The sequence below is a fragment of the Prionailurus viverrinus genome, chromosome F2 (genome assembly GCF_022837055.1).
Source record: "Prionailurus viverrinus isolate Anna chromosome F2, UM_Priviv_1.0, whole genome shotgun sequence".
NCBI lineage: Eukaryota > Metazoa > Chordata > Mammalia > Carnivora > Felidae > Prionailurus > Prionailurus viverrinus.
The window spans coordinates 83640618-83652788 of NC_062578.1; the positions used below are offsets into that span (position 1 = coordinate 83640618).

Consider the following 12171-nt stretch of genomic DNA (forward strand, 5'->3'; position numbering starts at 1 on the left):
AATGTAGAAAAGCTTTCAGTCAGAGTTCACTACTTACTCATGAGAGTTCACACCCGATAAAGACCGCACAAATGTAATGAATGTAGAAAACCTTCAATTAGAGTGTGTATCTTATTCTACATAAAAAAATTCACCCTGATGGACAAAGCCCTGTTGATGCATTACATGTGAATACCACTCATGTTTCAAACTTCATTAAATGTCAAATTTATTCTAGAATGGAGCTGTATATACACAATAGATATGGGAAGACCTGTAGGTGGGGACCACATGTTTTCTTACAGCTACAATTCATACTGGAAAAAAATTAAATCAATGTCATCATCAAATAGTGCATGCTTAATGGATTATCACTAATTCTGGAAATGTGGATAAGACTTCAGTTTAAGCTCTCAGCCATTTCATGTCAGTCTTTGTCTTGCTGTAAAATCCTCAAAGTGTTGGAAAGATGTCGGGAAAAGCTTGTTTTTACACTTAGAGCATTCAAAATAGTGTAAATCTGTTTGTACAAACCTTGTCTTATAGACCAGTAATGGAGATTCAAGTTAAGCAGGTCTAGAACACCCTCTTGGAGACACAGCATGGAAATTGATACAACGTGAACCTCCTAACGCATGACCCAAACACTGGTTGAGGGTTCCCAATAGAGCACCATATACATCACAGGAGTAATTGTCAGGCTTTCAGAAGCAGGCCCTAGGCAATATGAAAAACTGTAACCAGGGGTAGGTGGACTCAGCATTCCAGGGAAGCCCAAGAGAAAAGTAGCCCCAAGTGTTGTTAGAAGAGTCCTGTCAGCATCAGGTGGAAATAAGGCCCTAAATGAGGAAGTCCCAGTGAGAAGAATGAGACCAGTCCCATCCAGTGGACAGGGTAAACGGTGACGAGAAAACAGCTTCCTGTGTTAGTCAACATGCTCTAGGAAGCAGGTGCCAAGACGAGATTAAACACGCAAGGGTATTCCTAGGAGAAGTATCTGTGTAAGACAAAACGGGGTATTAGGACAATGCAAGTTTGTTGCAAACTGAGTATGCAAGGAAGTATGATTTAATGCACCTGTCCCAAAGGATGGTGTTTTCTCCAAGCTTGTGCTTCAGCTGACCGATTAGAAGGCCAGTCCAGCGTTCCATGAGGCCACCTGTCTTTGGATAATATGTTACAGGATACAACCACTGGGTCTCACACTTCCTTCACTATAAATTGGGTCCCCTGTTTGGATACCATGCTATGTGAGATTCCATGCCTGTGGATGAAGCAAAGTGTAAGCCCTGAGTGGTACTGGCAGAGGTTCTGCAGGAAAGACATACATACTCATGCCTGGAATCAGTATTCATCTCTGTGAGAACAAACTGCTGGCCCTTCTAGGATAGAAGGGGCCTGCCTGATGTAGTCAACTTTTTTCCTCACATGCTGGATAGTCAGAAGGGGGCAGCGGTTATATAGATAGGCCCTGTCACAGGGGGAGGGTCATGCTGGGGCCCATGTGGAGTGCATTTCTTTTACCACAGTTACCTCTTTCAGGTGCCCACTATATTGACTCCAAGGTGGCTGATTATGAAGGCTGGCTAACATTCCATGTTCTTTTGACTTCTTGGTTGTTTGGTGCCTCTTCTGCAGTGGATGCTTTCTGATGGGTGTTCACCTATAATACAAAAATCTGCACACTCCATGCCCCCTCCCATGTCCATACACGTGTCTCTCCCACAGACCTCCTTGTTCCCAATCTCCCTTTTCTCTCTAGGCCCCCAACCAGACAGCCAGGATACTGGCACTGCCGAGGAATCTGTATATTCTCACTACAAGCCACTTCGGTTTCAACACAAGGTGGAGGAGCAGGTGCACTGCTTGAAGCTCTACCCATTGAAATATCCTCCCTCCCACTGTCTTTCAAGGTCACCCTTGTGTGTGTCCGTAATGCAGCAGCTGTTGCCCATTCTTGACATGTACCGATGTACTGATCTGATCTATCTAGAAACCAAGTTCAGACCTTTCCTTCCTCCATTAGCTGGTCATGCAGAACCCCCCTTATGGCCATAACTGTGAGCTGGGGGGTGGGGTAGAAGACATGGGAGACTGGGCTATCTGCTTACTCAGCTTACTTGTGTCCCCTTGGCTCTACTTGGGCATCATTCTGGATGTACCTACCATTTCCACCTTATAATGGACTGCTGCCGGGCCTCCCTAGCTTTATGCCTTTGTAGGTCTTATGGACCTCACCTCATAATGGGAGGTGCATATGGACAGGTGGCTCCTTGATGTTCCAGGATCAGCGCAGTTTTTTCCCCTACCAGGGCCCAGGAATGTGCCAAGACCTGGCTCTTAAATGGCATATAATTCTGTTCTGCAGATGTCACAGCCATACATACTCCAAAATCCCAAGATTCTGTCATTCTGTCATGCTCCCCATATTTTCCAAATGCCTGCATCATTGCACCTCTCACGGCATTTCCTCCCCCTGGGTCATTTGGCCAGGTCACCACAAGTGACATGCTTAGCAATTGAGTCACCATTTTGCTCCAGGCACCAACTACTAACCAGGACAGTGTTCTCCTCACCAGCCAGACAGTGGGTGAAGCAGTCCCAAATGTCCTCCTGACCACCCACTTATGGTTCATTTGTGTTAGTCTGGATCCTCCAAGAAGCAGACACCAATACAGGATTAAGCATGCAAAAGTTTTATTAGGGAAAGAGTTGGCATGAGAAAAAATAAGGAGTCAGGGAAGATGGGGAGAGCTATCAGATCACAATTCAAGTCCAACCCGGAGGGAAGTTTGGGTGGAATCATTCCAGACTTGTGCCATCTAAGCAAACTTACTGAGATGAAGTCAACCATCTTGGCATTCTGTGCGTTCCAGGAATGGGCCTGCCTTAGTGTCCCTGCCATGCTCAGTAGATGGTAGGGATGAGCCCTGGGAAGTGGGGCCTCTGTGCAAACATGTTAATAACTTTCAGAGCTCAACCACTGAACCATTAATTAATGAGGTCTCTGAAATTGCAGTTGTGTTAGGAACATTCTCCTGGAAACCACAGTTGCCAACCAAGATATCTGTTGCCTATGTTGGGGGAAAGGAAAAGCATATGAGTTCAGGAAGTTGCTAATGAAAATATTTGCTAATGAAATTCTTGCTCTCCCCACCCCCCCCCCAACCAGTCCGAAAGATAAAAGTCAGGGGAGTAATTAGGGGTCTGTGCACAGACATGTTTGGGAAGTCATCACATGAGGCCTGCATGAGAATGACATGTCAGAGCAGGGCAGTGTGGGTAGTGATGGCCATGCCAGCCTTGTGCAAACACAGAGGACAGACGGGGGAAGTAGAGGCAGCTCCACAAGTTAAGGACTCAGTCCTCCTTCAGAGGCTAATTGCCAAGACCAGGTTGTCACCAGCACTTCCGACAAACTGGCTATAATTCTGAGGTTCCATGACCCCTCCTCAGTCTGATCATTTGCTAGTGTGGCTCACAGAGCTCAGGAGAACACTTTGCTTACCAGATTCCCGGTTTATTATGAAGAATATAGCTCAGGAACAGCTAGATAGAGGAGATGCACGGGGGTGAGGAAGGGGGACAGGGCCCTCCTTGACCTCTCAAGGCATGACACTCTCCCTGCATCTCCACGTGTTCACCAACCCCAAAGCTCACTTAGCCCCCTTTTTTTTGGAGGGGGGATTTTTATGGTGCCTTCATCACATGGGCATGGTCAATAACTAACTTATTTTCCATTTCTCTCCACTTTGGAGGATAAGGGAGTAGGACTGACCATTCCAAGCTTCCATTCAGACCCACTCAGGAGCACACTGAGAGTCACCTCATTAGAACAAAAGACACTCCTATAACCCAGGAAATTCCAAGGGAGCTAAGGGTCTGTGTCAGACTCTCCTATCACTTTGGAAATCACAAGGGGCAATTCTTATAACACCAGCATTCTTCACAGAGCTAGAACAAACAATCCTAAGATTTGTATGGAACCAAAAAAGACCCCCAAAATAGCCAAAGCAATCTTGACAAAGAAAACCAAAGCTGGAGGCATCACAATCCCGGACTTCAAGCTATACTACAAAGCTGTCATCATCAAGACAGTATGGTACTGACACAAAAACAGACACTCAGATCAATGGGACAGAATAAAGAGAACCCAGAAATGGACCCACAAATGTATGGCCAACTAATCTTTAACAAAGCAGGAAAGAATATCCAATGGAATAAAGACAGTCTCTTCAGCCAGTGGTGCTGGGAAAACTGCACAGCGACACGAAGAAGAATGAACCTGGACCACTTCTTTACACCAGACACAAAATGACTTCCAAATGGATGAAAGACCTAAACCTAAGATAGAAGCCATCAAAATCCTAGAGGAGGAAGCAGGCAAAAACCTCTTTGACCTCAGCCGCAATAACTTCTTACTCAACACGTCTCTGGAGGCAAGGGAAACCAAAGCAAAACTGAACTACTGGGACCTCATCAAGATAAAAGCCTTCTGCACAGCGAAGGAAACAATCAGCAAAACTAAAAGGCAACCGATGGAATGGGAGAAGATATTCGCCAACGACATATCAGATAAAGGGTTAGTATCCAAAATCTGTAAAGAACTTATCAAACTCAACACCCAAAAAAACCAATAATCCATTGAAAAAAATGGGCAAAAGACATGAATAGACACTTCTCCAAAGAAGACATCCAGATGGCCATCAACACATGAAAAAATGCTCAACATCCCTCATCATCAGGGAAACACAAATCAAAACCACAATGAGTTACCACCTTATACTTGTCAGAGTGGCTAACATTAACAACTCAGGCAACAACAGATGTTGGCAAGGATGCGGAGAAAGAGGATCTCTTTTGCATTGTTGGTGGGAATGCAAGCTGGTGCAGCCGCTCTGGAAAACAGTCTGGAGTTTCCTCAAAAAATTAAAAATAGAACTACCCTACGGGGGCTGAGTCGATTAAGCATCCGATTTCCGCTCAGGTCATGATTCAACAGTTCGTGGGTCTGAGCCCCATGTTGGGCTCTGTGCTGACAGCTCAGAGCCTGGAGCCTGCTTCGGATTCTGTGTCTCCCTCTCTCTCTCCCTTTCCCCTGCTTGTATTTTCGCTCTCTCAAAAATAAATAAATAAACATTTAAAAAATAAAGAACTACCTTACGACCTAGCAATTGCACTACTAGCTATTTACCCAAGGGATACAGGTGTGCTGTTTTGAAGGGGCACATGCACCCCAATGTTTATAGCAACACTATCAGCAATAGCCAAAGTATGGAAAGGGCTCAAATGTCCATCAATGGATGAATGGATAAAGAAGATATGGTGTGTACACACACACACACACACACACACACACACACACACAATGGAGTATTACTCAGCAATCAAAAACAATGAAAGCTTGCCATTTGCAACAACGTGGATGGAACTAGAGTGTATTATGCTAAGTGAAATTAATCAGAGAAAGACAAATATATGACTTCACTCATGAGGAATTTAAGATACAAAACAGATGAACACAGGGAAGGGAAGCAAAAATAATATAAAAACAAGTAGGGGGACAAAACATAAGAGACTCTTGGGGTGCCTGGGTGGCTCAGTCGGTTAAGTGTCCGACTTCGGCCCAGGTCATGATTTCACGGTTCGTGGGTTCAAGCCCTGCGTCAGGCTCTGTGTTGACAGCTCAGAGCCTGGAACCTGCTTTGGATTCTGTGTCTCCCTCTCTCTCTGCCCCTCCCCAGCTCATGCTTGCACTCTGTCTCTGTCAAAAGTAAATAAACTTAAAAAAAAAAAAATTTTAATGGGCTACAGGCCTGAAAAGACATTTCTCCAAAGAAGACTTATACATATGGCTAACAGGCACATGAAAAAGTGTTCAATATCACTAATCACCAGGGAAATGTAAATCAAAACCTCAGACTTGTTAGGGTGGCTATTACAAAACAAAACAAAACAAAACAAAACAAAACAAAAACCTAACAAGTGTTGACAAGGGTGTGGAGAAAAGGGAACTCTTGTGCACTGTTGGTGGGAAAGTAAATTGCTACAGCCGTTATGGAAAACAGTATGAAGATTCCTCAAAAAGTTAAAAATCCCACTTCTGGGTATTTATCCAAAAGAATTGGAAGCAGGATCTCTAAGAAATATCAGCACTCCCATGTCCACTGGGGCATTGTTCACAATAGACAAGATATAGAAACAAACTATCAACCAAGTGGATAAAGAAAATATGACATATATATCACATTTATATATATGCAAACTATATGTGTTATATATATTTGTGTATGCACACACACACACACACACACACACACGACGGAATTTTATTCAGCTTCAAAAAAGAAGGAAATCTTGCCATTTGTGACAACGAGGATGAACCTAGAGGGCATTATGCTAAGTGAAATAAATCAGACACAGAGAGACAAATTCTGTATCATTTCCCTTATATTTGGAATCTAAAACAGTCAAACTCCTAGAAACAGAGATTAGAACGACGGTGGCCAGGGGCTGGGGAAAGGGAGAAATGGGGGAGGTGATGGTCAAAGGGTACAAACTTGCAGTTTTGCAAGGCAAATAATTTCTAGAGATCTGCTATATAGTGTAGTGTCTGTAATCAACAATATTGTATCGTATACTGAAAATTTGCTAAAAGATTAGCGGCTACGACGCCCTCAGCGTCAGCCCAGATGCCCGGATCACAGAGGGCCGGGTCCTCCCGAGGTCCTAGAGCTGCCCGGAAGTGTCTCTGGATCGCTTCCGAGGACCTGGCCCTGCTTCCGGCGTGGCAGGGGTCCCGCCCTCCGCCAGGCCGCCGTGTGCCGGATTGCGCGTTCAGGTGCGGGGAAGTCTCGGGGTTTTGGGGTGCGGGGAATGGGATCGCTCTTTCCGGGAGGGGACCGCGGACCGCGACGCGGCCCCTTGGCCGCCACATCCGGGGAGCTCTAGAGGCAGATGTGGTGCCGTTTGGGGCGGGGCCGGACAGCGCATGACTCTTGGGCGGCCAGGGCCGCCCCGGCGAGCAGGGGGCACGACTCCAATCGGGCCGTCTCCGTCAGCTCCTGCCCCGGGCCGGTGGGCCGAGAGGGTCAGCGTGGGGCAGCACGCCAGCCTCCGGGGAGCAGGGCCTGCGCAGCGCGGCGGCCGGGGCGAGTGGAAGGCAGTTCCTGATAGTGGCCAGGCAGTGGGGGACGACCCCTTGTTTGTCAGTGGATGATCTCTGACAGGCAGGGTGAGGGGAGGCCCGGCCTTCCGAGGAGAATGGGCACGATGAACCCCGTAGAGGGCTTTCCGTGCCCCCCGGGGCTTCCCCAGCGCTCCGCGGTGCCGCATCTCGCCCTGGGCCTGGTGGGAGCCTTGGGGGCAGGATCTGTGCCCGGCTGAGCTCTGTTCAAGCACTTGGAGCTGCTGAGGTGGGCGGTGCTCCCTCGTCCTGTATTAGCAGGTGTGTGGCTCGGTCACCTGCGATGTGTCATGACATTATCCTGTCCCTTCAGGTAATGACACAGACCTTTCTCCAGGTACCTCAGCCCCTCCTGCCTGAGTGACTGTGTCTGGTTTCCCCTGTGCTGTGGAAACAGTGAGAAGTTTTGATAGACGGGCCTGGTTCTAGGCCCTGGCAGTTGTGTTTGAGCCCCGGTTTCCTTATAGACAAGGTGAGGATAGGAACTGGCTCTGGCAGAGCTGTTGTGAGAATTCAAAGTTGAATCATCTTACCGTGGGCAGTGGCAGCAGCCATGGCTGTGTGTCCCTGTGTTCTCTGGACTTTTCTTCTCCTTCATTCTTTTCTCCATTATGGATTTGGAGATCTTATGTGAGCTCTCTTGTTTTCTGGTTCTCTTCTCCTCCCCACTCCGTCTCCCTTCCCTGCCCACTCCTGGCTCTCCTCTTCGCGGGATTCGAGTGGACCCCTGTGCCACCTGCTCTCAGGGAACCTCCCGTAACATGGGCTGTCATCAGTGGTTCATGCCGTCGGCCTCTCCAAGGCAGAGACCATGTCAGTCCTCATTTGCTGGCCCTTCAAAGAACAGAGGAGTTACTGGGCTTCTCTTCCCCCTCCGCCCTTGGCAGTTGCAGCTGGGACCTTTCCTCTGGGCTGCCTGATCACGAGGGAGGAAACAGCGATGTCTGCCGTGGGGACTGCATCTCCATACCTGCATTACCCTGGTGACAGTCACAGCAGCCGGGTGAGTTTCCTGGGGGCCCAGCTCCCCCCAGAAGTGGCAGCAATGCCCCGGCTCCTGGGGGACCTGGACAGGGGCACATTCAGAAAGTTGTTGAAGCTGGTGGTCAGCAGTCTGCAGGGAGAGGACTGTCGGGAGGCTGTGCAGCGCCTCAGGGCTGGCGCAGACCTGCCGGAGGAAAGGCTGGGCGCCCTCCTAGCCGGCACCAACACACTGCTCCAGCAGGCCCTCCGGCTGCCCCCAGCCAGCCTGAAGCCCGACGCCTTCAAAGACCAGCTCCGGGAGCTCTGCATCCCCCAGGACCTGGTCACGGACTTGTCCAGCGTGGTGTTTGGGAGCCAGCGGCTTCTCCTCAACTCTGTGGCCAGGCGGCAGGGGACCTGGCTGCCCCATGTTGCCAGCTTGTGGTGGAGGGTGGATGTGGCAATCTCCACCAGTGCCCTGGCCCGCTCCCTGCAGCCGAGTGTCCTAATGCAGCTGAAGCTTTCAGATGGGTCAGCATACCGCTTCGAGGTCCCCACAGCCAAGTTCCAGGAGCTGAGGTACGGCGTGGCCCTAGTCCTGAAGGAGATGGCGGACCTGGAGAAGAGGTGTGAGCTCAAACTGCAGGACTGACCTGTGCTTGCAGTCCCATTCCAGTCACTTGGGGGTGGCTGGCCCCGATAGGCATCTCCAAAGTGAAGCCTGTCCTTCCAGGAAGCATTTTTCAATGAGATGTTTGAACGTAATGATGTCATTCTCTGTTTAATTAAGAAAGACAACTTTTTCTTCTCTTTGTACTGGAAATAAAGCAACTATAAAAAAACAAAACCAAACACGTTCCCCTGGGTGGGCACCAAACTGCCACCCCTCCCCTGGCTGTTGCTCGTGTTGCTGGGTGAGGGCACCTGCTGCTCTGGTGTGGCCACATGTGGTCCGGTTATCATCTGGGGTCCAGGCCAAGGCCTTTGTGCGGACACTGTGGCCACTCGGCCTGGCTTGATGTAGCATTTGAGCTCTCCGCTCATTTGCTTTTATGAACCTTATGTCTTAGGGGGCGACAATTCATTCTCCTGCCTTAAATCTTTGACCTCGTGGAGCCAACATTCTAGTGCTGAGGGGGTGACATTGTAAAATGGGTAGTAAAAAATGACCAGTATCTTGTCAGAGAAGGGTGAGAGATGCAGAACTAGAGCAGGGTCCCTGTGAAGGGAGGCAGGGTTATGGAAGAGCTGGGCTGTCATCTTAGATTGGGTCATGGTGTGGGCCTTCTTGAGGACATGGTCTAAGAGCAAAGATCTGAAGGAGGTAGGGGAACAGAGCAGTCTGAGGAATGGGGGCTCTGGGGAGGGGCAGCTGGCAGTGCATGACCGTGGAGCTGCGGCTGGGTGAGGGGCTGTGGAGGCCCCCGGGGCCTCAGTTCTGAGCAGAGTGGGTGGGATCTGACAATTGCTTTAATAACTTTTCTTTCCCAGTTTTTTTGAGAGAGAGCACACACGCACGCAGGGGAGGACACAAGGAGACAGAATCTCAAGCAGGCTCCATGTGAGGTCATGACCTGAGTGGAAATCAGAAATTGACGCTTAACCGGCTGAGCCACCCAGGCGCCCTTGACAGTTGTTGTAAAAGAATCTCACAGGGGGTGCCTGGGTGGCTCAGTCGGTTAAGCGGCCGACTTCGGCTCAGGTCATGATCTCGCGGTCCGTGAGGTCGAGCCCCGTGTCGGGCTCTGTGCTGACCGCTCAGGGCCTGGAGCCTGTTTCGGATTCTGTGTCTCCCTCTCTCTGACCCTCCTCCGTTCATGCTGTCTCTCTCTGTCTCAAAAATAAATAAACGTTAAAAAAAAAATTTTTTTTTTCAACGTTTTTTATTTATTTTTGGGACAGAGAGAGACAGAGCATGAACGGGGAGGGGCAGAGAGAGAGGGAGACACAGAATCGGAAACAGGCTCCAGGCTCTGAGCCGTCAGCCCAGAGCCTGACGCGGGGCTCGAACTCACGGACCGTGAGATCGTGACCTGGCTGAAGTCGGACGCTTAACTGACTGCGCCACCCAGGCGCCCCAAAAAAAATTTTTTTTAAAAATCACAGGGGAGCACTTTAAATCATACATACACACACACACATACATACATAACATTAAATAAATAATCTCACTGGATGCTGTGTTGAGAGCACAGCACAAGGGCAGGGGCGGGGAGCCTGGTGGAGAGGCTGTTGCCAGGGCTGAGTTGGTATCTGGAGAGGGAAACGGGGGCCTCTCCTGGGATCCTCTAGGTGGGTGTCTTGGGCAGCTCAGGTTGTCATAACAAAATATCATAGATGAAATGGCTTGAACAGCATAACTGTATTTCCTCACAGTTCCAGAGGCTGGAAGTCAGAGATCACAGTGTGAGAGGCTTGTCCCTAGTCTGCAGACAGCCTTTCCTCAGGAAGCGTGCGTGCATGAGAGAAGAGAGCTCTCTTCTCTTACTGAGGACACCAGTCCTGATGTGTCAGGGCCCCACCCTTAGGACTCCATTTACCCTTAACCCCCTCCCTAAAGGCACCATCTCCATCAACAGTCATACTGGGGGTCAAGGCTTCCACACGAACTTTGGCCGGGGGACACGATTCAGTCGTTGGCAGTGAGAGTGTGCAGGGTAGAGGGGAGCGGGCTCTTTCCTGGGTGACTCTGTGGGAATGTTCAGGGCCCATGGCCACTTTGCACCTTCCAGCATAACCCCTCCCTGCCGGGTAGGGGAACTTGGGGTCCTGCTCTTTGCATAGACATTTGCTGTAGGGCCGTGTTGCCCCTGCAGTGTCCCTGCCTCCACGGTCTGCTTTCTGCTGGGCGACCGGGTCACAAGTCTCATGGAAAAACTTCCTCTGAAAACAGCTAATGATCTTGGGGTGCCCATCAGTCACCCTGATGCATCTGTGTTGGAACCCCTGCCCTTACCCAGCACCCCCTTCCTGCCCCCCTGCTCTGTGTCAGGCTCCATCAAGATCAGCAGTGCTTGCTCACTGCCATTTACAGAACACTCCCGCCATCTCCGTTGAGTCTTCTCCCTGAGACAGGGTCATGGCAAGTTAGGTGTGCACCGAGGGCAGAGAGAGGAGGCGGCTGCACAGGAAGCTGACAACAAGGTGGGGCGGTGCTACACACTCAAGAGTTAGGGTTTCAGAGGCCGAGCCCTCCAGGCAAGGCCCAGACCTGGCTAAACAGGGATGCACCCTGTGTGTCTCATCCAGCATCCGCTGCCATCTTCGGGCCCTGCTTCCCCAAGGATGCGAGCTGGACTGGGCCATCCAAACTGCCACCTGGCCCACCCTAGAAGCATGTGCTAAGTGCCAGGTGTGCCCAACCAGTGGAGGCTTTCTATGCTAGGTGTTTCTTTCATGACCATCAGACATGTTCAGGCAATATGTACTCATGAGACATTTGGAGAAACTCAAAAATAAAAATAAAAAAAAATTTAAAAGTCCCTTTGCCCATAGACAGCCATGGAAACTGTGTTCATCAGACTTCATACTTATGCTGTGTGTCTGTGTTAGCTCTGTTCACTTAACCCCTCCTGAGTATGACAGTCGTGGCTAATGGCTGCAAAACCTGCCATTCCCCTCGGTGGATGTGCTGAATTTTACCTAGACAAACACACACCACAGGCTGGGTGGCTGAAACATTGATCGCCCATAGCTCTGGAGGCTGGGAGGCTGGGATCAGGATGCCGATATGGCTGGGTTAGGGCCTTCTTCAGGGCTGCAGACTTCTCCCTGTGTCCTCACAAGGTTAAAGGGGTGAGGGAGCTCTCTTGGGTCTCTCTGTAAGGGCACTAATCCCATTCATGAGGCTCTGAACCCATCCCAATCACCTCCCATATGCCCCAAACCCTCATAGCATCACATTGGGCATTAGGGTTTCAATATATAGATTTTGGCCAGGGGGGTGGGGGTGGGAGGACACAGACCACAGCAGCTTTTGTATTCTTTTTTTCTTTTAAAAATCACAGTGGGGGTGCCTGGGTGGCTCAGTCAGTTAAGCGTTC

At 49.7% G+C, this 12171-nt stretch overlaps 1 protein-coding gene across 1 annotated transcript; it reads left to right on the plus strand.

The window, feature by feature from the left end:
* The first annotated feature begins 6750 nt into the window (after positions 1-6750).
* On the plus strand, positions 6751-8975 carry COMMD5 (COMM domain containing 5). Its single transcript, XM_047843004.1, has 2 exons — positions 6751-6820; positions 8053-8975. The coding sequence occupies exon 2, from the start codon at positions 8106-8108 to the stop codon at positions 8778-8780; it is 675 nt and encodes a 224-aa protein (XP_047698960.1). The 5' UTR covers positions 6751-6820; positions 8053-8105; the 3' UTR covers positions 8781-8975.
* The last annotated feature ends 3196 nt before the right edge of the window (positions 8976-12171 follow it).

Bases quoted from the DNA above. Each gene is read 5' to 3' on its own strand.
- COMMD5 (XM_047843004.1), top strand. From the start codon at position 8,106: ATGTCTGCCGTGGGGACTGCATCTCCATACCTGCATTACCCTGGTGAC.